This window comes from Neocloeon triangulifer, unplaced genomic scaffold, assembly GCF_031216515.1.
Source record: "Neocloeon triangulifer isolate White Clay Creek 2 clone unplaced genomic scaffold, ASM3121651v1 ptg000006l, whole genome shotgun sequence".
Taxonomy (NCBI): domain Eukaryota; kingdom Metazoa; phylum Arthropoda; class Insecta; order Ephemeroptera; family Baetidae; genus Neocloeon; species Neocloeon triangulifer.
Genome location: NW_026775549.1, coordinates 2,763,057 through 2,790,211, shown reverse-complemented (window position 1 = coordinate 2,790,211; position 27,155 = coordinate 2,763,057). Strand labels below are relative to the sequence as shown.

Genomic DNA, 27,155 nt, shown 5'->3' with positions numbered 1-27,155 from the left:
TGCCTCTTTAATGGTCGTTTTTTTTTTAATTCTTTTCCTTCCCATATAAAATTCGATTGCATAATATATTTGCTGTAATTTTCGCCAGAAGCGCGGCTCGGCCATGCAAACACAAAGAGCGTTATCCTAGGTCGGAGTCGTTAAACGGCCGCGGCTAATTGTAATATACAACGCGTGCCCCCATAAAAGGCGCAAACTGCGCACCTACGTGTGTACTGAGGGCGGCGTACTTAGGCGCACTCGAGAATAATATCGAGGAATAATTGGCAATTTAATGGCCGCTCTCCCAGCTTGAGGAATGCGGCGCCGGTCCGAGCTGAATATATTTATGCATTCATACGGGCATGCAGCTCGCTACTCGTAAACTGCGCCCTTTTGCATTCTGATGCTGCATTGACCAGTGTTTCCGCCAGACTTTTTTGCTGCGGTTCTTGGCATAGGACATGATCGTTTGTTATGTAATATTATCTAAGTAAGTGATATTTTTTTTTTTTAGCATAAAAAAGATGTTGTGACAATAGGATATTAGAGAAGTTAAAATTATAGAAACCATTTGAGGAAGAATTGAGCAAAATTTTCAGTCCTAGAGAAGAATAATATAAATTAACTATATTGATTTCAGTGAATTTTTTTCGTTGGAATGTTATAATTGTTTTAAAAGTTTCACAAGCATTTTTTTGGTTGTTCTGCATACCAATATTAATTGTAATTATATAATAATTACATTTATGTATATTGTTTTTCTTCTTCTTCTTTTGCAATCCTCAAATGGCACTTATGGATTTATCTTGAAAACTACTCTTCTTGAAATTTTGACTAATGACCTCATTAATGAAATGCATTATTCTTTCATCAAAAATTATGAGAGATAAAAAAAAAAATGATCTAGGAATTGTGTGAAAAATTACTTTTTTCTGTGTATGTCACAAAAGAACATGAAATGAAAGTTTTGATTAATTCGTCAAATTGCTCAAAAAATAAGCAATTTGTTTAACACTGTCTTGTAAAAACCCTAAGAGACTACCTCGCCCATTAAGCCACAAATATTTCATCAAACATTTCCTGCATTATTAACATTTCTGCACTAATTAATCAATCAGTCAAATTATTAATGTCACAACATAAATCCTGATCCTCTGCATAAATGCATTGTTGATTTCAATGTAATATTAAAATTGCGAAATCACATCATGAGATTATAATACATAATAATTTTAAAAACATCTTAATGATTTCAATATATATATTATCATTTAAAAATCATTGCACAGTAAAAATGTCAACAATTTTTTTTTTTAAATAAACAAGTAATGTTAAATATTTAATTTATGATTTATGGTTACAAATGTAAAAAAGTCAAATGTTAAACTATTAAAATATATTAAATATATATTATATCATATTTTAACAAAGTTATATTAAAACCGGGATTCTGTAAAAACAGCACAGAGGAGCCATCGATAGTTTGTACTTTTTAAGTGCCATACAAGAAATCCAATAAAAGTCGGAACGCATGTCGGGCCGAGAGAACGTGCATGTAATTTGTGTTCACTTTGCATCTCGCGCCGGAATAAAATTGCAATAAAGACAAGCGCGGAACGACCGTTCGCGGGCAATAAAGATTAAAATTATCGACGTGTGTGCATTCGCAAGGCGGACAGCGAGAGAGAAACAAAATATCGAGTGAAAAGGAAACAAATCGGAGAGCGAGCCGCGGCAGCCGCGGCCATGCATCCGTCCGGCCATGTGAGCTGAGAGGCAATAAAACCGTAATTCAAGTGCCCGGCCTTTTTGTGTCCATAATGAGCTGCTGTGCATTTGAAGCTCACCGCGAGTGAACACACACAGCAGTCGACGAGTATATTTATTGCTGCTTAAATGCTTGTGCTGCTGTAAATTCCACTTCCAGCCATAAAAGTGGTCACTCTGTATGCAACACTGTTGTTGAGACAACCGTGTCACTCAAGCCGGCATTCCGAGCGTGCACTTCTTCTTCTTCTTCTTCCCTTCGACAAAAAATATCTATTTATACGTTCCAGGTAATTTCGTAATCACGTTTTCGGTATACGCATTCCTCTCTTTCGACATGTTATTTTTTTTTCATCGATGGAAATCGTCGCGCCCGAGCAAAAATATAATGCGCACACAGATGTTTGTCACACGTCGTAAAGATGATTTATCTCGGAAATTGAAATTCCGAGAAAACAGCGGCAATAAAAATTATACGCAAACAAAAATCTACGCGACTTATGTTCGCGTATAGAAATTAAAAAGGATCACGATCTGGCTTATCAAAATAGAAAAAGAGAGAGAGAGGCAGTTTCCTGCCATAAAAAGCAACACGCATGAATTTGATATAAAAATAAAAGCCAAAACCTTTCTAGAACTTAGCAGCTTGAAAGAACACGAAATTTCAAGCAAAACTACAGGTTTGAGAAGACAAAGTTAAATTTGAATTGAAAAAAGTTTTTTTTCAATTCCTTAAACCCATTTATAATCAATCAAATAAGTGAAAGTCCTTAATTTTACAATGGCTTTTATTTTTCAACCCAGTTTGCATGATATTTTGGACTTATTTACATATAGTGAGCAAAATGTACCTAATTAACAGCGCATTTAACTAGTAATATAAGTGGGAGAATTTGCATGAACGAAAAAAAAATATTTCTGAATATGTTAACTTCAATTTATGGAGTATTTAACTTTTGTTTCAAATTTTCCATGTGAAATATATTTGATTTTAATAGTTTTTTTTACAAAAAATTAATATTTTTTAACTGCAAAAACTTATCATGTGACTTCTAACAAATATAATTTCTTTACAAATTTTATAAACATAAATTTAAAATAGTATTTTAAATTTTATATTGAATATTTTAAATTTAATAAATTCTTTAAATTATTTGTGCTAAAATTTAAATCATATTTTTCTACTTGCAAGTATTATAAATAAATATTCACAAAATGAACAGCTACATAGCTCTTTTAACGTAAATAGTTCATGCATCATCATCAGAAAAATGAAAATAAGACTGTTTTATTAATTAAATTAACTAGTTGTAAAATTAAATTATGATTTTTTTTTTATAATTGCTTAAAATCAAAGAGAAGCTTATTTTGTAACAATGCAATTAATAAAGATTGTCAAATAACACTCCATAAATCAGATACTTATTTTAAATAATGGCAGGAAATTTGCAGCATGTGCAAGAATGCAGCAATTCTGTTGCTCGCCTTAATAAATCAAAGGAATGAGTGACGTGCAGGTGCTGCTGGACACATTCCGAGGCGCAAATCGTCCGCCGCCAACAATCGATGCAAAAAGCGTCCATCCGTCCGGCGCATTTATTCAATTTAATAATTTTTTTTTCATTGCACACACGCCGCGAGTTCCGCTTCCCGAGGAAATAAGTGTCAATTAAATTAAGCCGGAGAGGAAGTTGGGCTCGGTTTTTTAGCGTTGCCGGAATGACTCACCTTTAATTGACAGCTCCTTGCCGCCGAAGTTGCACAGGTACTCCAACAAGACGTCCTTCCAGTAGCTCCGGTAGGAAATGAGGCCCAGGTCCGAGAGCGGCTTCTCTGGAGATCCAATTTTGCCTTCCTTCCGCGTCAACTGATAACCTGCAACAAGCAATTAGGCCAATTAGCCACGTGGCAAACGCACATACGACGTGCACAGAGTCAGACGCGGCTGCTCCGATTAATTAACTCTGAGACTCGTTAAGTCGCACCCGACACCCGATCGATTCTGGCCTCGTCTTGCCATCGGGACGTGAGAAAATTTAAAAAAACGGTCTATGTGCAGAAGATGAAACTTATGTTCCATTTCTTGAAAGTGAATTTGAAAGAAGCTCTCGGTGGTTTCAAATTTCGCAAAATTCTAATTTTTTTATCCTCAAATAATAAAAATTAGGTTTCCAGTCAAATTTTGATTAAAAATTTTCTTCATTGGTAATTATATATTAATTTTTTTTTCAAAGTATGACAACAGAAAGATTGTGTACGCTGGATACAGTAGTTACCCTTAAACCCCTGCTTGCAGTCAAGTTATGCAACCTGCTTGACAAAAGCTGACAAACCATTGGATTAGTTCATTTTGACCAGAATATTGAATAAAAATATTCGATTGAATTTTTGATACATAAAAATTATGGTAAAATAAAAAAAATAGTAATAATTACAAATATTTAACCTAAGAACATATTTTTTTATAAATATAATCTATGTTGAATTAATTGTTACATTAAAAAGAAGCTAATTTGATGCAAAAAGTATTACAATATGAAAAATGACATCAAATTTTATGAAAATAGACCTCAATAAATGTAAAATAAGGCAATTTTTTAGAGCAGAACCATCCTTTTCCTTCATTTCTAATCTGCTTGCAGTTTGCTTTTTCAGAACGTACACAGAGTAAAGACAGAAATTTTTTAATCAAGCTTTAAAATGAAATACAACATTGTTTTATCAATGTCCAGAAAGTCAAGTATTTCTTTTAAATTTAATATTTTCCCACAATGAATAATTATGTATCAACTATAAAGTCTATGCAAATAAGGGTGCGAATATTTGGTGGAAAGGCAGCTAAATTCTGGCGTCGCCTGGCCAATAAAATTTAATTCCGCGGCTCAAAGTGGCTGAACTGCTAAAACTGTGTTGGGTGCTGCGAGGCGAGCAAAGGTATCCGCCGACGACGGGCCGATGTAGCGAGCGAGAGAGGCTCACAGGGTGTATTATATGTGTGTGTGTTTTTGTTAAATTTGCCAAAAGCCCCTAGAGCTCGAGCGAGAGAGAGAGAGAGAGAACATGTTAACAAGGCGCGCCCACTTGCAATGTTTCAACGCCTGCTGCAAAATGCCGTCGCTGTTCTAAACTTGTTGTAAATGTACATAGAGCAAAAGCGAGCGAGGGGATAGAGAGAAATTTCGATTCCGCCCGGCAACTCTGCTGCCCATTTCGGAGTAATTTTCGCCATTTGCATATTGTTCCGCATTCTGTCTCGCACCTTTTATATTTTATATTAAAATTTATACGAATCGATTCTCTGCTCTCGTGTCTGGGAATGTGCGAAATTAAACGGGCACTCGCATTACTCATTTCGCTTGTGCGCCGAAAAGTAATCACGGAGGCCGGCGACTTCCGATGTCGTCTCGCAATAAATTTATCATTGCTCCGACGCGCAAAAAGCGGCGGCGAACGAGCCATCATTACTTGGGAGAAAATGAGAAATGGAGCGAGAGGCGTGGGCGTCTGCTGGGGATCAGTTGGGGGTTGGAAAAAAAACACCCCCGCGGCTGGGTTTGTCTTGTCATATAAATAAATTGGCCATTAATCTGCCGGCGAGATATTTTATTACAAATTGACTCTCGGCGGTATCGACTCTTCAGCCCACAGTATCGGAGAGGCCGCGATGTGGGATGCAATCCGCACTTTAGAATATTCATTAATTTATAATGATTTCAATTTTATGATTCAACGCTTATAATAAAAAATTGAAGTTAAATAGTTCGTTAAATATTATTTTGATTTAATTTAAATGGAAATAATTAAAATTTCCTTTTTTTATTTCTTTTAATATTATTAAATTAGTTATGATAATTAAATTATAATATATAATTTCTTTTATAAAGACTATTCACAGTAAAAAAAGTGGAGCAATACAAGAATAAAAATTAACAAAATATGCTATTTAAACCTAAGCTCACAACTAGAAGTTTTTTTGAAAATGGAAACGCGATTTGATCCACGTGGATGACAAGGTCGTCAGTGTAAAACAATTTTGTATATTGTTTTCTGATTAAATAGCCTGAAGTATGAATAAATATCTTTCGAACAGCGTTAATATTTGATGTCAATTTGATAAATAAATAATTTGTTGTTGGTTTTGTTTGGTAGGATTAACTTTTTTCTGCCACAATTTTGAAGAAGAGAAAAAGTTTTTAAAAATCAATGAAAATAAAATCTTGATAATAAAATATTTCCTAACCTTTCCTCTCAGTTTGAACCTTGGAGCTTGATTTTTAACTGTCTAAATGAGACAAAATTTAAAAGTGTTTGAGCTCAATTTATTTAAAGAATTTCCACAATTAATAAAAAAAATTGGGCTTTTAAAGAAGTTAAATTATTGAGAACAATATCACTTTTTTGTCAATCTCACATTATTTCGTCTAAATCTTTGCGAGCAATTCACCGAAGATTGGAAATGAGGTAAAAACTTGATCACCCGGATATGAAAATTATATTAAGCTCCTTAAGATTTAGATCAGGAGATATTGACAGTAGAATTAATGAAAATTTTATAATACTGAGAAACAATGATGCATGGAAACAACCCTTGTTTGATAAACGTTGAAGCTGCTCTCGAATGAGTTTGAAATATAATATTTAAAACAATATCGTGATGTAAAAAGAGCATTCTCATTTATTATAACCAAACGTGAAATCCGCACGCAGCGTCAGAGCTGGAATAGCGAAATTATAAATAAGTTGCTTATTCACTCGAACGTGTCCATATCACCTGCTTCTAAAATGCCTTATTTTTGCAGTCTAAAATTAGTCTCAAGCGAAAATAAATATATAACTGCCGTGCTATTTTTGGCTCCATATAAACATATAATGATCAAAACCGCTATAATTCTTTATCCAACGTTCACCAACAACAATTATCTCTAGCTCACGCCAGCAGCCATACCAAACTATGGTGTAGTGAAATTATCAACTATTTTATGGTGCTTGAGTAAAAAAGATAGCTAATTCAAATGAGCACGTAATGAGTTTGTTAAATGGGAAAATTAAAAGTGGTGGTCAAAAGGCACGTCAGACTTGTCGGGAATGAGCAGCAAACTAGACAGATAGGCATCTGCGGCTAGACACGGAGGGCGGCCGAGATTTTGCCCAGCAGTTCTCGCGTGCGGCGCAACCATCGGTATCTCTTTCTTGCTTGCGCTGTTCGTTGGCCTTTCTTCTTTTTGCAATTAAAAAGGGCATTTGGGCGCCGAAAACGGCGGGCCCGCCGGAGTTTAGCCGCGGCAGATGTTGTGGCGTGACAGCGCAGCACTTGTACCGCTGCTGCTTCTTCCTACATTATCGCAATAACAGTAATGAGATATTGTGTGTACACCGGCACTGCACGCAATTCGCTCGAGATGGCCAGCCACTCGCTGCAAAGTCACGAAAACCTGCCTCTGCTCACCGCTTCAAGGGCTTTAAAAAGGCAAAGTTAAATTTTTAACGTTTATTTAAATTTTTAAGTATTCATAAGAAATATGTACAAATAATTATTTCGTTATTTATGGAAAATTGGATTTTTTATATTATATTAAAATAAATAAATTAATTTATGTTAGTTTCAGGTTCTTAATAATTTTGATAATATCTTACCACACAATTTGATTTTTTTTCACTTTTGCTATAACTCATATAAAAAATATTTATAACCTGCCTCAATTTTATTATGAAAATAGTCACAAAATGAAACTTGTACCCTGTTGTGTATTTAAATTATGATTTGAAGAATCTCTTTGCATATCACAATTAATAAATGTTCATGGGAATATAATACAATAATAAAATTAATTTTCAGTGAAAAATTTTCGGTGAAGAAGGGTAGTTGTTGTTTAGCTTAGGGGGTGAATTTGCTCGATACATGAACGTATCCAAGGAAAATAAACGAACAGTGCAAATAATTTACTCTGCTGAGGATCACAATATTATTTATATTGTATGGCTTGAAATAGAAAACCTGTTCAGCAATTAATTTTCTTTTTTACTTTCATTAATTTGAGATATAAATAAAAAATATCTTGTTATAAAAGAAAATTCCATTTGAAAATATTATGGAACGTAAAAACATCATCACAAGTTTTATCAATTTTCAAATTGTTTGTGATCTAAATTCAAAATTTGCTAACTCCATGCACGTTTTTATGTTTATTTATTCAAATTTGTACAAAAGAAAGTTCTGGTGAGAACAGTTATAAGATGCAAATACTGTTTAAACCGGATATGCAAAAAGGACAAAGAAAACTGCGTTGACTGTCGCCGATTGCGACGGAAACCGCAGAGGTGACGAATTGAGTCATTGTTTCCGACGGATTCGAGCAATAATTTATGCAGAAATTTTGCACGCCTGAATGGAACATTAATATTTTATGTATTTTTCAACGACACAAACAAACAAAAAACCACCCAATTCTGCATTTTCGCGACACTGCGCCTGTTTAATATGCACAGGGCCGCCGCCGTTCGGCGCGATCAGTCATTCGAGTCGCACCTGCTTTCGCGCTTTTTCGCCTAAAATCGCATAATTAATTCAGGGTCGAGGTCCTCGTAAAATAGCGGCGTGTCGGACAATGAAAAGCGAATCATCGCCTTTATGAGAGAGATTTTTTGCTGCGAAAAGAACTCAATTACCGTCGGCGGGGCGTGCAGCGACTCTCAATCCGCGCGCGCAGGAAACACCATTATATTTATTATTGTGTGCTTATGAATCTTCTTTCTTTCTCTGCTTTTTTAGGCCACTTCCTGCCAGCGAAAAATGAAGCTCGAAAATCGCCAATTCGAGACGAGACGAGACGAGCTGCCCGGACGAAGTATAGCGTGTGTAATTGCAATTACCAACATTAGTACACTTGCAAATTTAAATAGCGAAAATAAATTTGAGCATTAATGACGCGCCCGGCGCAATTACGAGCTCACACAGGAATTACCCACGGATCTGATAAGGGCTCTCTCCCGCCAGACATAATTTGCCATCTCACACTTTTGTAGTTTCGCACCTGAAATGGTCTGCGAGGCAGACAATGAGCTCCGGATTCTCCATCAAACAATTGGAGCGTGCAATTAAAGGCCCTTGAGCACTTGTCTGGGATTGCTAATTTTATTCATCTATGTCTCTTTGAAGATGTTTCTAATTCTTTTTACATAATAAAAGAGGAATATTTTTTTATTATTATTTATTATTGTTATTAATTTGTAAGTGTTTGTGTTTTAGTCATTTTCTTTAGTGTAGAGTTGCGTCGTTTAGAATTGAAATTTAACGTGGAATCGGAAACTGAGCAAGGAAACCAATGCTTGGAAAACAAATAAAAATGCCTAAATTTCATTTTTTAATTCTGAATTGTTATGCTTTTTTCTAAAGAAAGTTATGATAGAGCGACACAACGTTCTTTCATAAGTTTAAAAGTATTGTTAAATTAGATATATGGGGCTACGAAAGTGCTGAGTACAATGTGACTAATTATAAAAAAGATCGAGTGTATTTTACAACATAAAATTAAAATAATTTAAGAAAGATGGCAAAATATTATACAAATAATTCAAATAATAATAATGATTTTAAAAAAATAAACAATTATTAATTAGTTAATTCTAATATATCTTCATTTGCTCAGAAATAATTTAATGTTATATCTTTTTATGAAAATAAATATAAAACATGATAAAATATAAAGTTTAGGTTCAAAAGGCGTAATGAATATTTTTGTGATTGGATTCATTTGGTATCTGAGATTGAAAATTACTAAGAAGGAGAAGAATTGCGGCGAAAAATCTGCACGACTAATCGAGTTGATTGAATAATAATATGTGAGTGCGTTGCTAGGGGGTGGCCGTGTATTATTATTGGCGCGCTCAGCAACCCTCTCGTGCTCTGCTCTCACGCTCTATAACGCACACTAACTCATCTCCGGGTAATGCTCCCTGCCGGCGAAAAGTGCGTCTCTGCTCAGATATTTTTTCTCCATTAGGGGGCTGAAAGGGTGTGAACGCAAAGAGCAGAATCGCTTTCTCGCACCTGCTTCCCGCGGAAAATAGTCTTTGTGTGCGAGAGATGCGCAATTTCATTACCATCGATTTTATTGGCTGCGAAAATATACATAGAGTGAATATAAAGCGAAAGACTTGGTTAAAAATTTAAGGCTCAGCTTTTAAAGCTTTTTGCGAGAGGGGGAATCTCAGGTGCGGCTTTGCAGTAAACAATTTTAGATTAAATATTGATGGAAGTGTGTCTCAGGCAGTTGCCCTTTTCTTGCGACGAAGTGAAGTTTATGGATTTTGAAACCCGCACACCCCTTGATTTGTGCGCGTGCATGTGTTTACCGCTGAGCTCGCTGCTCTTCAGTCCCGGGTCGATTCACCAGTCTTTAAGAGGCTTACATGTTTAAAGTGGTATTGCGTTGGTTTCCGTAAATCAAACGTTAAAATTTAATAGCTCCTTAATTGACTTTTGTAATATGTTGTATGTGCTAGTGAAATTTGCAGATCGTAATTAATTAATTAAATTTCTACGGAGGTTCTTGCAGTTGTTGTTGTGGAACCCTCTGGAACTCAAGGTGCTCATTTTTTGTTGAAATTAATAATAAATGTCCATTGCAGCTGGAATTAAATACTTCTAGGATTTTAAATTCATTCTTTTCGTGTAATAATTTTGAATGACGAAAAGTTAAAGTAGCAAGTTCTTCTAAAACTTATTTTCATTCTAAAACCTTTGTCATCACAAAAAAGTTTTCAATGAAAAGCAAAGCAAAAAATTCAAAAGATTAATTTTTAATTTAAAAAAATCCTTTGAAGTTTGTAGCGCAATGCGTGCAAATTTTTTCAAACAGTAGCAATATTACGGCGAAAAATGAAATTCTGCAAACAAATTAAAAAAATTACAAAAATTGTAAATGACAACATATTTTTTTCTTGTGGAAATTTGAGATATTTATTAATAATTTGATATTTTACATTTCCAGAATGAGTTTCAGTGGGAATTGAAAATCAAAATCAAGGAGGCTTTATATCAAAACCATTGAATCAATGCATCTGAAGATCCTTTTTTGCTTCACATAATATATCAAATAAGTTAAATGAAATATAGGATTTCATGGAATGCGATAAATTGTTTGCTGATAAACAAGCGCGAGTTGAGCCAACACGAAATTCACGCAAATTAACTCTTCTCTCGCATTCTGCAAATCCCATCTACGAAGTGCGTTTCCCTTTGACTGAAACCAAGATGAAAACCAAAGACAAACAAATGAGCAAAACATTGAAGATGTTTGCATAGAAATGCCACAAGGGGATCACAAATAAGAGATTCTCAAAATTCATGGTAAATAATTCAGGTAGTAACTTTGGAGGATTTCATTTAATTTACACCAAGCCCTAATTTATGCCTCCCTCTCCTTTCAGAGCAGCGGAAAACTCGGCGAAGGCGTCTCTTTTTTTGGAATTAAAGTCAATCCCTAGTGTCTGGGGAAACATAAACAAGAATATTCACAGTCACCGCGGCGCGTGATTTACGAGATTTACGGCAACTTTTTACTTCTTTGCGGCCCGAAAGTGTTCCTTTTCCTTTCTCTCTCTCTCTTGGCAACAGCAAGGGCTTATTTAAAACGCTCTTAGGCAGGCAACCCGCCGCACACACACAAACAATTACTTTTTCCTTTCCGTTTAGCACAAGCGTTTTATTGCATTTTTATCTAATTTCAGCCGGCACTGCGCGCAATTTCAATACGCGTGCTCATGAATTTAATAAGGGCGGCGCTCACCCTGTCACACATTTAACGCCGGCGAAACATATAAATCCGAAAGAGAGAACGCGCGGCAGAGAGGGTTAATATATAAAAAAAATAAAAACCCGGAGAGCCAAGTTTAAATGAGCCGTGGCGGCTAATTTTCCACTTGCTTGGAAATTCGCTAACACACAAAAAGTGCCGCGTTGATTTTTCAGCCAAACATTTTTTTTGACGTGGAAAAAAACTCGGTGCAGGATAGAGGAGGAGGAAGTGTGCGGAGAGCCAGGGCTGCTTGATCTCATTGTCGGCACAAAGGACACAGAGCGCCATCAAAAGACTTATTCCAAAGTGCTACACACACATAAATGGGACAGTTTGTTGGCTTTTTGTGCCGGTCTCTCGCAAGCGACGACTGTGCGGCGCCGCTCTTTGCAATCAAAGCGTTTTATATGCAAAAGGCTTCGCTGCTGAATGGCTTTTAAAACGTCGGTGCGGTGCAGGACACACCATGAACTCCTCCTTTGCCTTGGACGGACGACACGGGATATCAATTACTCTGATTGGATTGAGTGTGGTCGCGAAGAAGCTCCTTTGCATGCCAACGGAGAATATAAAAAGCACGTAAAAGAATAAGAAGTTTGCAGTTTTCCAAAGTGCAATAAGGTCAGCACCATTTATATTCTGTCAGTTGAGGAAAATCAGCTGTTTTTTTTCTCCTACGCTGCTATTTTATCAGCAGTGCAAGTTTTTAAATTTATTGTTTCCTTTTCCTCTCTTATCTGGTGATTTTATGAAATAAAGTGCTTGTAGCTGCAGTCAATTTAGCGTGGTGGAATTCGTCGATAAAAAGCCAGTGAGAAAACGTGTGCCTGGAAATGGCCCTTATATGCGTGTTTTTTACTTTTTTTCCAATTTACCTTCTCAGAACCATACTAATGATAACGAGATAAGCAGTTTACCAGCATTATTTGTTATTTTCTGTTCCCTCTAGGCGGCCATTTTTGTACGCAACTGGAGTGACTATTTTTACCTGGGTAAACAAGCTCGTTTACATGTTATTTTCATCGTTATTTGCATATTTTACCTAAGCACGGCTGAGGAAAGCCTGCTGAGAGTTTTGTCGAGCAAACACAGGATTTTATTTTATAAAATCCAATTAACGCTGCCAACCTAGATAATCATTGCACGTTTCAAAAGAGCACGTGTTAATGAAAATACTTAATTACCATTTCAGGGTAAAGCGTCCTATAACATTGCATTATTTATTGACATTTAATTCCCTCCTTAGCAAAAGGAGTATTTAATTTTATATTCGATGCAAAAAAAATCACATTTTTTATATTAGCAAAAATATTATCTCTGAATATTTACTCAGCAAGAATCACAAACAAATTAAAGAATTAAGTTTTAGAAAATGTCAACAATTATGAAATATTCACATAACAGTAAAACGTAAGGAAAACGTTTATTATTTAAACAGAATTACATAATATTAAAGTTTAAAAACTTATTATTTATTTTTTGTTGGTTATTTTTCCATAATCATATATAATAATATAATTTAATTTTAAATTTTATTTCTTTTTGTTCCATAAATTATGATAACATTGATTAATTAAATCTTTTAATTGCTCTTATTATATTGCCAATAATCCATATCAAATAAAAAAGTTTTAATACATAAATAAGGTTGAACAATTTTTCAGACTTATCATCAATCTAGTGATACATCATGGAGTACAAATTTGGTGAATAAATTATTAATTAACAACAATTTACAGCCCTGATTGTAAATTATTTTAAAATTTTAATATTAAATTATCATTAATTCCTTCTGAATAAGTTCATAAAATTTCAGAATAATTTTAAATGCTTACAGGCTTGTTGGATAAAAAATTATAATTAATCATATTGAAGCCAACGAAAATCTAATATTTTAGCAAAGATATGTAATTGATTAATTTTCCTGCAGAGTCGGATTTCCCAGAAAGCGGGGTTAATTTATTCTGCCCGACTCTGGTGTGCGCAAAGAAAATAAAAAGGAAAAATAGGATGGAGTGTCGCATGCATGCGAGTGTGCGTGGAGTGGTGCCGAAGGGATATTACAGCTCTTCATGTGTGTGCGAACGTTGGCGCAAAAGGCCGAGGAAATGCAGCAGACCAACGGCAAAAAGTCGATGGCTACACAGCGGAGGCCTGGCTGGCTATATGGTGCACGGTGAAAAACCAGACGGGTGTGGCGTGGTGCAGAGAGAAAGAGAGAGATAGGGTTACGTCTGCACCGACTGCAAGCACCGAGCAAAAGAGATGTCATTGGATACCTCTTAATCATTCAAACCTGCAGCCTCTCTTTCTCTCACTCGACCAAGTAAAGCGAGCGAGGCAATTTTTTAATTAGCTTTCCCGTGTAAAAAAGAAATTAATAATAAGGCCGCGTGATAATCGGAACCTGCTGCGCGTTGTAAATTAATATCACTTAAAGACAAGTAGCTCGGAGGCGGTAGATTATTTTACTCCGGCTGGGTATTAAAAATATCTCGAAAAGTTTGAGAGCGAAATTCAATCGACCTAATACACTTGAAGAAAAAGTCGTGTTTTCGGGCCAAATTGGCCGGCATATGGCGCAGAGAGGACATAAAGGCAAACGGCCGGCGCGATTTGAATACGACGACGCGGCAGGCACCGCGTAAACATCGCATCTCGAGATTGAGTTAGGAAATCAAAGCATGCAGATTTCTTGATGGTCGCTCGCTCACTGCGGCCGCCGCATCATAACTCGTGTGCTTGCTCCCCTCGGAATGTGATGAGGCTGGGCTCAGCCTAGAGCCATCGGAATTCCAATTGCGCGAATTTCATGCGGAAAAATATTGACCGGACGTGCCATTGGCCGCAATTGCGGGGAAATTTCAATAGCAAAAATTGACTTTTTTACCTTCAGCATTACTAGTTATTCAAAGAAGGAAAACATTGTTGAAATTCGATATTGGGTTCCCTGAAAATTTTCATTTTTGTTAAATTATTAGATTTAATAAATAAATTCCATCAGCACAGCTGTGATTACATTATATATTTCTATTTAAGTTGTATTGTAACATTCTATCTCTTAAAAAAAATGTGATTTTGGTTTTTTTGAAAATTAAAAATATAGGTTACATGGGCATTGTAATAATAACTTTATATTTTGCTATAAAAAATGTCAATTTTACAGCAAATTTTAATTTATTCTATACAATTATTAGTAAACCTGTGTCATTATCTTCTAAAATAAGGTTTGACTCTTTCGTGTTATGTTGAATAAAAGAAGGTTTTCAGAAAATAGTAGTAATGATTTACAAAAACAGTGCTTAATACTAGAGCAAATAATAAATTTTAATATTAAACGAGATATTATTTAATCAAATAAAATCACATTTCGTCTGGACAATAGGTAATTGTAAGCTTTAATTAACAAATTAAGACTGTTCATATAAGAAAGTCCTCTTAATTATATTTTTCATTTGTTGCAAAATGCTTTCTTTGTTCATTTCAAATGACCATTACCATACCAACTTTGCCCTAATTTATTTATATTTAAACTCAAATTTTATTCTATAAAAAATCAACCCCCGATGGCCAAATATAAGAGACCAATAACTTCATTATTTCAGGAAAAAAATTGTGCAAAACGTGATTTTGTTTATGCTGCTTCAACATCTTTTAAAAATTTTTCCATTTAAAGATTATTTTGGCCAATTAGCTTCGTAGAGCAGCCTGAAGATAAAGAAGGAGGAAAAGGCACTCCATTTTTTTGCGCGACGGGGCAAGTAAAAAAATCATGATTTTGGTTAGCCACGCACGCACAGACTAATAATACATATAATAAATATACGACTAAAAATAAGGTAATTATATAAGAATAATCTGAATATAACTTTTCTAACCCAAAAGCGTCATTTTTGAAACATAAAATTGCTGTTAATGATTCTATCGGTTTAAAGTTTGTTACCCCAGGAATAAAAAATATAGCCAATCTTAAACTTGGTAATGGTGCGGAAGAATTGGCAATCCGCAAACAGCGGCGAACTGCGGGTCGTAAACGACAGGGAGGCGTTCACCCCTTGCGCGCGCGAGACGTCACCTCTCTCGTGGACACGTGGTGCGCGAAAGGTGCGGCCAGCAGGGGTGCATCTCTGGTGCGGAGGGGCGCGAGAGGCAGCGGCAGGGTGCGCGGCGGTGACCCCGAGGAAGTCGCGAAAAAAGCAGAACAGGAATTCAAAGGGATGGGTCGATACGGCGAGACCGGCGCCCTTGCGATGTGTGTCTAGTCACCCCGCACACCACCGGCAGCCAACCCGACATGGCGGGGGGTGCGCGCGAGTACATACATAGACTACGTCAATGGCACTGACGTCAGATAACAACATCGATATTGCCGCAGAACAGCCCCGCCTCATTGATGCGGCACTTACCATGCGCATTGCCAGCGCCATCTTGGTGCTGCACACCACCACCACCGCCGCCGAGGGGGAGCTGCCCCCGCCCAACCACCCCCTTCGGAGAGCATCCACCTGCAATTATCGGTCTCGGCGTTTTATTTGAACGTGTAGCCGGCCCACATACACTCGCAAATGCACTTGTGCGGATTCTCACGCCACCCAAAGTGCAGGTGCATCACTCAAAACGAACAAAAACGTCCGATGAAGGAGAGCACACACGCCGTAATTGACTTACGAGAAGTCGTAAAAGTAGTAATAACAGTTCAATCGAGCACCTAACCCTCGCCAACGTCTGCTGTGCTCGCTCTCTGCGGCTGAGTTATGTACGAACAGCTGCTGACATGTACCAGATTTTGCAGACTGCATGAAGTCAGTCGTCTAGAATTTATAAGTGACTCTCCGGTATGGTAGGAAGAAGAAGAAGAAGTTTGTTTTCGTGAGGTGGAATATCTCTTGAGTTACAGCCAAACGGCCACTAACCTCATATTTCTGGGTTTAAATTATTATTTCTTGTCCTGGGGTATTAACTTTGTTTTCTTTTTAAAACAGATCTTTATATCGGAATAATTGTGGGAAAGAACATACATAAATAAATAAAAAATTTAGGCCGATTTGAGTTTAAAGTCGGCTTTTCCTTGATGGGTTTTGTGAAATGTTTAATTGTAAGAAAAACAATACATGCTTCAACTGCGGACAAAATGTAGCTTTGAATAATTTTTTCACAAAAAAGTGTAAATTTGATAGACAAATAATTTTGAAAATTCTTTGTTTTCACTGATTCTTGTTAAAATGATTTCACAGCTCATGAATTATGACCGAAACATGTAGAGCAGGATATTGTTTTTTCTTAAACAATAAACAACTCACAATACCCATCAAGGAAAAGCAGACTTTAAATTCAAATCACCATGAATCAACCTTCGATCGTGAAATTCTAAGACAAATAAAAATTAGGAAATTTTCAAATTATTTGTATAGCTACACGAACTTAATAACTAAAAGCTCAGAATTTGCCAGAAATTTTGAAATTGAATTTTCATATCGCTAAAATTCCAATTCCACTGGTAATAGCAATTATAAATTATATGAAACGAGTTTGATGGATTATCAACTAATCTCTTTCAAACGTTATGGTTGATATATGACTTTTAAAACCCCTCGCCTACGCCAGCAGAACTGACAAACGTTGGGTCTTTTGTGTCTCGATTAAATCCTTCTATCCCTTACTCAACCTGTCACCGCATTCCGCGACATTCAAGGTTCCGGATGAAGGAAGAAGTACAAGTGGCGCCACTACTGCCTATGTGAGATTGCGTGTCGGACACAAAAGCTCATCCATCTCAATTGTTTTACTTCGGTACACCCATTATGCGGCCCTTACGGCCGACAGACAGTCGGAGCAAGTCAAGAGGTCACAAATCTGAAGCCGTAGCGATGCAGTTTCGCACGGAAATAAATAATAATCGCAGAAAGAAACTGTCGTGGCCTCTCGCCCCGGCTGGATATAACAAGACGGGCAGACGGAGAGATGGATGCAGCACTCAACATTGCTGCATACGCGATGAGAGCGCGACCTGATCACACATAAAAAGAACTCGCCGCGGCGCTCTTCGGCATGAATAAAACAATAAAAAGTGTATTACACGCTCCTTCACATATATGTATACTTTTTCCTATTCATTGTTTCAGCACGTTCGTCTCGCGGCCGTTACTCAAAGGTGCATAATAATTCTGCACATCCGGTCGTAAATAAAACATGGTGCGCTGCATTCTGACATCACTGCAGCGTTGATAATCATTTTATAGAGTTGTTCTTTCTTTTCTGCAGAGCTTATTGGGGCGAGCGCAATAAAATAAATAACTATATCAATGCACACATAAGCGCGCCAACATTGTTATAAATTTACGACACACTCACGGATCCATTGTTAAATGGTAATTAGCTTGATGCAACCAGCGGAGACCTCAAACAACGCCGACGAGGAATTTATTATTAATGCAAAAAGAGAGAACTCTGGTCTATATTATATGCTACTATGTCTACACTCTCTTGCGATACCCGTTTTATTCAATTACTCCAGGCCGCGCGCGCTTGTTTGTTTGTTGGTTTTTCAGCGCTGCCAGACTGTAATTAATTAAACATTCACCAAGCAAAGGACGAAAATTTTGGTGCAAAAGAAGAAAATGTGCGGAGGCGTATACGTCGAGATGCCCTTTGCGAGAGCGAAAGGAAAAATTGCCAGTGGTTCCCTTACTCTCAGAAGGCTTGTGTAAATAGTGCGTGAAGATCTAAATAATTGTCAGCCATTAGCATTTCTCTCGTGGGAAATTATTGTAAAAAGCAATCACTCAACCACTCTAGAGTTGTTTAGAGTTTTTCCAATATAAACTTATTGTTAGATTGCCAATAAATGGTTTTATTTATCTCGTAGATTTTCACTTCAATTAGAGAATAAAATTTTACATTTTAAATACATTTTTGGAGTATAATCAAAACACTACAATTCATATTGAAAGTAAAAATTGTGTTCTAATGGTTTTTTGTAAGAGACAACTTCATTGGAAATAATTTTCCCTAAATTTGATGTAATTTTTTCTTTTTAAAATCTACTAAAATAAGAAAAAAATTAGTTGCTGCAGCTTACTGTTTTTGCGTAAAAAATTTTAAATTGATTTAATTACAAATATGTACAATTTTTCTTTCTTATAAACCATTAAACATTCATCTTGCTAAACTCTAAATCAGAAAATTAATGATTTTGAATTCAGGCCCAAGAGAAATGCATATTTATTTAAAAAAAATCAGACACTTGGCGATGGCTGCGTTCTGTAATCCATTCGCAGCAGCGCATTAATATTAATTTTATTTTGCTTTCTCCATTTATCCCTGTCGCGATACATGCGGTTGTGCGGGCACATAAATAACGCACAATGCGCGCGCCCTGGTAAATATTTATCCGCTATATTGCCGAGTGCAGCGCTGCAGAATTATTATTATTGCCATATCTCGGGAGATGCAACAGGGGAATGACCCGTCGCCACTCCCTGCGTGTGTTTTGCGTGTATTACGTGTGCATGTGTGTACAAAAGCTGGTGGATTGAATCGCCCCTGTTGATATTGCTAATGACGCTCGCGATGGTCCATAAGGCATAAAACGCATCGTTGTCCGCGCGTATAATATTATTGCACATGGTCTATATCCTAGTGTTGGGAATTAAGTGCAGAGACGGCCGCGCAAATATTTCCTTACGCAATCACGTGCAATTGACCGTGAATGCGAAACCCCGGCGGACGGGACGGACAGCAGACAATACGAGCCGCGTATTTACATTTCTTCCAGCTGGCTGTGCTTTACGATACGACCCTTTCGCAATATCATTAGGACGTGCAGTTTATTCCAATTGCGTTATACGCTTCCATGAATATATTTTGATTGCACTCAAAAGCATAATTAATATCAATAAACGTTTGAAATTTATAAAAAAACAAATAGTTTAATCAATTGAGCACATTTGCAGATAAAATTTTTTGGTAAATTTAAGTGATTTGACAGTATTTAAAGACGTTAAATTAATTGCAAACCTGAAACATCAACGGTATCATCACCATTGTTTAAATTTTAAATATATGTATGATAAATTAAAGGGTACCATCATAATGTCCTAAAGAAAATGTCCTAATTTGAGGTTAAAGACAATGTCCTAACAGAGAATGTCCTAAAGAAAATATCCTAAAGATAATGTCCTAAAAGCTATGGTCGCACATTGTCCTAAAAATTTTGTCCTAATTGAATTTCAAGAAAATGTCCTAAATTTCGGAAAAGTGGTTGATTTATTATAAAAAATTTAGTTTTTTCAACAGGGACTAACAAGAACTTCATTCCTTATCAAATGAATTCATTTAAGCAGAAAGAATGATGCTAATTGTCGAGCTTCTCTGTCACATTTCTTACGATATAGATGATCAAATAATTCAAAATATGAAAGTTTGAAACAATCATATATTATTTTCCACAAATACAAATTATTGTTAATAATAATATTATTACTACAACGTATATTGAAAAAAAATTTAACGAATATTTTCAATTAAAAATTTTCATATTTTTTGTCTTGAAAAAATTGAATGATACTTTTAAGTAAACTTTTTAGTAGGAAACAAAAATACAATTGCCTGAGGATTTTTACGAAATTCTTTGAAACTATTGTCTAGAAGAAAGATATTTCTCAAATACCCGTAGAAAAAGAGAAAAAATATTTAAAAAAAATATATATTAGAGTCATTGCAAAAGCCTAAAATTACTAAAATTAGTTCAAAAGTCTAAATATGTTTATTTTCCAATAAAGACTCTAGTCGTATGAAGCGTCAAATATTTTGAATCAGGATAAATTTTGAAGCAAAATTACTTGAAAGGACGAAATTAAATTTTTTTTGCACATGACACATGACTTGTCATAATTTTCAGGCGTTAGGATATTTTCTGTTAGGACATTTTCTATTCTTAATTTTAGGGCATTTTCTTTAGGACGTTTTCTATAGGACATTATCTTTAGGATATTTTCCGTTAGGACATTTTCTGTTAGGACATTGTCTTTAGGACATTGTGAGGCACCCCAAATTAAAAAGTTTTTTTGTAAATTGATTAATTTATGGAATAATTAATATTGCAATTGATTTATTCAAAGCTGGGAATTTTGGATGAATTTTAATATTATTTAATGTTGAGTTTCACAGTTAAAGTGTATTGAAGAGCAATTGTTAATTAAAAATTCTCTTTTAAAAAATATCAAAAAATGAAATAAATCTAAATCTATAGACATTTATGATGGTTAAATTGGAAATTAAAATTATATTTTAAATTACTGTAAGATTTTCTTGCTAGTACGTATTATTTAACAGGCTTATTTTAAAATTACATCAACACTTAATCCCAGATTATAATCGCAAATTATGCAATAATTTAGCTTTGAATTAACTCATCCGCTTTTGTGCAGAGTTCGAAAATCGGTGGTGCCTGCCGTATGCTGACTGTCACACTAATAATTAATTCTGAATAATTCTGAATGGAATGCCGCTTATTACGAGCGCTGCAGACAGAGGCAATAACAGTCTAATGATGTGTATCAAATGTTACCACATGAAAGATGACACCTGCACACACGGCGCGCCGTGAATTCCATGCTGCAGAGTCCCGACTCTGAATCAATTAGCAATGATAATCCGCGTTGATTACTGCGATACAAACACCTCTGTACATACGCCCAGGTGCAAATTGACTTTGTGCTGCCGAACACGCTCCAGAGGAATTAGGCTTACGCGCGGCGCTCGCGAGTATCAAAGGATTGCGAGCATTACATATTAAGGATCGATTCGCGCTGTCACCGAAACGTGCGCAAATTAGAAGGGAACGCGTGTTCGCTCTCGAGGAGTTTTAAATGCGTCTTGTATGGAAGTGTAATTTTCGTCTCATGTCACAAGGGATAATTTTTCATCCGGGGGTCTTTTGAGGGGATGGATGTCAATGTGATGTAAGCTTGGAAAAAGTTAGCTTATATATATAATATGCAAGCGTATGGATTACGTTACACGAATTATATACTCTAAAACCGGCATTAGTAAAACTAAATTGAACAAATTTCGAAACGTTTCATCTATCGTGGATATTAAATTTTGAGGCGGAAAATATCTTTAAATTAAAATCATCTCATTGTCAGTTAGATAATTAAAATGAGTAATAGAATTGATTTTTAAAATTAGTATGCATTTATTAAAAACAATTTTGAAAGTAATATTCAATTTGAACATGATATGAATCATTATCTTTATATTTTAGCCCAATAGAAAATAAGACTTGGAAATTGATCAGTTTTTCACCTGTATTTGACCTTTAATCCTTTTTTATATATACTGATATATTATGTCTCATCCAGGATGACCATGATCCATCCAAAATTCAGAATTAACCTCAATCCCGATAAATAGATTTGGCATCTTATTCCCCTGGAGACTTTTAATACATATATTTAATTTTAATAATTAATTTATCAATTTAACTTTTGTCAATTTTTTTTTTATTGAAAAAAAAATTATTAAATAAACTTTTAATTTGGTATGAAAAAAATTTCAACAATATACTTTTGCATCCTGAAAATTGGTGAAAATTACCGATTTTCCGGGAAAATCCATACGTAGTGGGAGATGTATATATGTACATACATATTTAATTTTAATGTCGACGGATTGAAGAGCGATTAATCTTAACAGTGTAAACGCCCTAAAATACATAATACGGCGCGAAATGAAGATTGACAGGCGTGTTTGGGCACCCGCTGCGCAAAACACGATACATGTTTATAATCTTTGCCCAATTCTCCACCGATCGATAAGTGGCGGCGGCGAGGCACTGGAAAATCAATCACACTAATTTCCTGGCCGCTCGCTCTCTTTGATGCACCAAGCCAATCAGCGGCCGGAGCAAGAAGCGTCTAGGCACACACGAAGCAGACATAAAGGGCTCGGTAATGCGATTACTTTTTGTAGGCAGCCGGCATTTCCATTTAATATCTGTCGCACAGGCGATGTCACACATTAATAACCGCGCACAAAGCGCCACTCTCTCTTGCTCCGAAATAAATATATTTATATCGTGCAGCGTCGTAGGAGGTTGTTTCTATGTTGAGCTGGCTGCGCAGGAAGATGATTATGAACAAGTGCATTATTTATGTTGCATGCTGATTGATCGATCCATCTTGTGCCAGCGACAACGGATGTGACGTTATTATTATCGTCATTATCATCTCTCTTCTCGTCGTCATGTCAAAAGGGAAGCCTTATATGAGGGACTATTTTATATAATTTTTTTTTATCCACTGATGCGAAAGCTGCTGCGGAACACATGCATTATGCGCATGCATGTTGGCCCGGGTCAGTGCCCGGCACATTGACTCTGACTTGCTTCGTCGGCTGTGTCACCAACGATTTCCACAACCATCTGACATATTCGAATGCAAAAGAAACCCAATCTGCAGCGTGACGCCGCATAATTAGCCGCTGCGGTCTTTTGCGCCGATTTCACTCTCTTCGGCAAACGCTTGCTTTGGCATGGGAGATGGATACACAGACGACGCAGACAGGAAAGGCAAAGTTTTCTAAGGCGTGGCCGGGGCGACCGACCGACAGACCATCTCTCAGTCAATTGAAAACCACCGACGATGGGCTTGTTTGAGTAAGCTGACACTTATAGCAGCCCCTGGGCGCTTATTTGATAATTTCCGACTCGTTGGATTAATTAGTTTGTCGTTTGTAGGATGATTAATCTGCCTGTGAACCCGACGGACCGGTCGATTGAGCTCAAACGGAAAGAGAGATGACACCAAATTCAATTGCCGTACATATTTCAAAGTGTTTTTTTTTTCTATAAAAACTGAAGTAAAAATATTTTAAGACATGAGATATGAATTGCAAGATCAAAAATCAGGTTTGGAGTCTTTTTGAAATAAAAGTGCTTTTTAATAAATTTAATATTTAAAATGCATCGAATTTTAATAATTAAGAGGTGCATATTTTTCTCAAAATCATTTTACATACAAGATTTTTTAAATTAAGTATTTTTATTTCAAGAATCTTAATATCAGTATTTAAAAAGTCATAAAAATTCTAGCTTTATAATATTTGTTATTTTATTAAAAATTTTGCTTACTTTATTGAAGGACTAAATTTTTTTCCATTTTTCTAATGCTTTCCTATTTCTCCCCTCTTGAAACCTATCGATTTTGTTTTTGCATTTTGATATTATGCAATTGGTTTACATTTGCTTCCCTCCTTTTATTTTGACAAATCAGCAAGTTGATGTTCTAGCTTTCTTTTTCAGATCGGTTGCTATTTTGATTGCGCGTATCAAGTTGAACTGACAGCTTTGATCTCGCCTACTTGTCTTCAAATCGAGTGCCTGATGTATAATGCATGCTGTATGTATGCATTACACACTTGGTGAGAGCTGGAGGGACTTAAATTATATCAAAGGGATGCACCCCTCGAACGAATGTGTTGCGCATTCTCCGCCTCAGCTAGAGCTGCTCAATCGCGGTGCAGGGCCCGTTGCTATGTCAAGTTTGACAGGCCGACTTGCCGCACACACGTGTAATGTGGCCCTGTATGAAATACCTAACGGCTGTTGTTTTTATTAAATGCGCAATAATATCACATATGATATCGAGAGCTGCCTCTAATGAGGAATTGACAGAAGAGTATACGTAAGAGGGATGCTTACCTAATTGGATAGAAAAAAATCTCTTTGATTCTGATCTTTTTTTCTCCAAATGATGTCAAAAAGCGGATTATTTCCGAAACTGATATACAGTTTTCAACAACTCCCCTCTCAACAAGTCTTTCTTTCTTTCAAAGCTCTTCTGGGTAATTGCATTTGAACAGGAAACGCCGAAATTAAAGCAGAAAAAAAGTACAGAAGGAATCGTTTGATGTGAAGGAAGGTTTTCAAATAAAGGAAGCGTCCAGTCAGCAGCAGCAGTGCGATGCGGTCATGATTGTGTCGGGAAAATAAATAAAAATACACACACACATGTATGCAAGCGAGAAAGAGAGGCGCGGTGTATTATGGATCGCTCGAAAATAACCAAACTGACTGGCGCATTTACAACGCTCGCTTTTTCTCCACGCACTCCTCTCTTTTTATTAAGACACCCATAAAATTAAACTGTTTCCTGTTGTTAAAAAAGAAACTGCAAATATATACTAGAAGAAGCTCGCAATCGCGCGCAGACACTCAATGAGCTCAGCATCAAAGGCTTGCTATTTCGGGAGTTGCAGGAAATTCTTAAAATGCAACAACGGCCGGTGCAGATAATCTCACGCTACATTAAATTTTATTATAGGGCTTCTCCAGTTTAATAATTTTTATACTTTAATTCGTAAGAAGAACAAATTTTAGATCGGCATCATATCAATCAAACATCGTGATTGAAAAATTTGACCCTATAAGGGTTCAATTGAAGGGTCGTCAAAGGGTCTCATTTTTTCGTAGAGTTAAGTGTTTTTTCAAAGTCAACAATAAAACTCATTACTGTCGAGGGTCTTTAAATAAACGCGTTTTTTTTCTTGCAAATATAAAGTTTTTTTTGCAACAGGAAGCAAACATACACGTGTCCTTCCATCAAATATTAATAATGAAACGCCCACGCGAATTCGCCAGGTGCGAACGTGACCTTTGAACTACGAGACGCGCGGCCCCCGAGCGCCGTATCAATCTTTCATACACACAGGAGAAGTTACACAAACCATTGAACATGGAGGCCAATGAAAAATAGATTCGCCTTTTGTAGCCGGCAATCTGATGCTGAGGTGAGATATCAATTTTGCACATTCCTTAGAGAGCCGGGACGTGATCAATAACAGCGGCAGTTTGGTTTTGTGATGCTTTGTGAAGAGTTGTATAGTTGCTGGAATTGCAAAGACGTGCTCCCGCCATATCGAGTTTTAGTGCACGTGACCGAGAGTATAATTTGAAATGGGAAGTATAAAAAGTTAACTTTTGCGGAGAGAATGAGAAATAGAGTCATCTAATTTCGAGAGCAAGCCATTTTTTTATCGCACAGCAGATATGTCAATAATTTCACAAATGATATTCTCGGTTTTTCATTCGCTTGAAAATATGTAAATTTTTTATCAGGAAAAATAAAAATTTGAATTTCCTTATTTAATAAATATTTTTTTTTCTCAATATAAAATGAAACTTACTTCGTTTAAAGTGTTGTAATGCAACATTTTGATTATCTTCATAGAAGTTGCTTATTGGGCTGATTGTTGTTTTATTTTTAATTGGTGCTATTTACTATTCTACTATTAAATATTAAATTATTCAAATTTCTAATTTAAACTTCACTGGCCCTCAATTCAGATCAAATGCTGTTTGAACATATTAGCAATATCTTGTAAATTGTGACTTGACTATATTTATATTATATTTGAAAACTCAATAAAATTGTGAATTTTTTATTCACAATTGCAACCCATATCAAGGCCCACGCTTTTTAGCAACCTGCTTGCCAAAGCCAGAGGTGTTGCCGTCATGTCGTTTGTATGCATTTTTCCATTTTTTTTTTATCATTCGTCGAAGAAGAAACAATAGTCTTAATTCTTTTAAAAGTGACTAACTTAAAATAAAAATTATATGTATATGATCAGAAAACGCAATTAAAATTTTTAAGCTTTTAAATAGCCTTTGGTACTTTTTAATTAGACGAAAATTATTTATGCATTTTTGAATGCATAAACTATATTTTTAACTCAAATTGAATTCCACCTTTATTTTTAATTTTGTTAAATATAATAATCTTCTTAAAAAAAACTTGCTGACCCCGAATAATTTTTTGTGGCCTTATTTATAGAATGATTAAGTTTAATATTTTTTTGTGAGAAAAATTATAATTTAAATTTTATTTTCAATGCGCATGCAGGTGTTATATTTATGTAACGTAATTTCCTAAAAAAAAAAAAAAAATCAATTTCATTGGAAAACTTATGTTAAATAAGCGGAGATCGAGCAACTTTAAATCACTCTATAAATAAGGCCACACAAAAATTAATCGGGTCAAAGTTTTTTTTAGAAGATTATTATTAAAAATAAATTAGGTGTGGAATTCAATTTGAGTTAAAAATATATTTTATGCATTCGCAAATGCATAAATAATTTTCATCTAATTAAAAAGTACCAAAGGCTATAAAAAAGCATAAAAATAAAAATTTTAATTGCGTTTTCTGATCATAACCATAAATAATACTTGAGACAGTCCGAGCTCGTTCGAGACCGTCCGAGGTCGCCTGAGACCGTTTGAGGTTTTGTGTGAGCCAAATTTTTTATATTGAAAATTTGCTCTCAAATCTCAAAATATATATAATTCTTGACCCTAAGCATTGATAAAGACAGGTTTCTGGAGTGTTTTAATATTAATATTATAATTATTTGTATTAATATTTAAAAACGTTGAAAACAAAAACAGTTAATTATAACCATAGGACGATCACGTTCTATAACACGTACTTGATAAAATGGTCAAACTCGGGATAATGAGTTAATCTATTATTAAAAAAACTGGTCTGGTGGAAAAGTATAATATATTTTTTTTATTAATTAGTCACTCAATTTCAGCTACGTATAAT

The 27,155-nt window shown here is 35.6% G+C and overlaps 2 protein-coding genes across 3 annotated transcripts in view; both read right to left on the bottom strand.

Annotated features, from left to right (window-relative positions):
• LOC132194290 (barrier-to-autointegration factor) overlaps positions 1 to 27,155 on the bottom strand; it is a 295,962-nt gene that overhangs the window by 97,555 nt on the left and 171,252 nt on the right. The window lies entirely within an intron of this gene.
• The window catches only part of LOC132194226 (histone acetyltransferase KAT7), a 148,233-nt gene that overhangs the window by 4,735 nt on the left and 116,343 nt on the right, over positions 1 to 27,155 (bottom strand). For both annotated transcript variants that reach the window (XM_059615383.1, XM_059615382.1), the window contains exon 9: positions 3,478 to 3,624. In XM_059615383.1, coding sequence (XP_059471366.1) covers positions 3,478 to 3,624 — 147 coding nt within the window. The remainder of the gene's footprint in view (positions 1 to 3,477; positions 3,625 to 27,155) is intronic.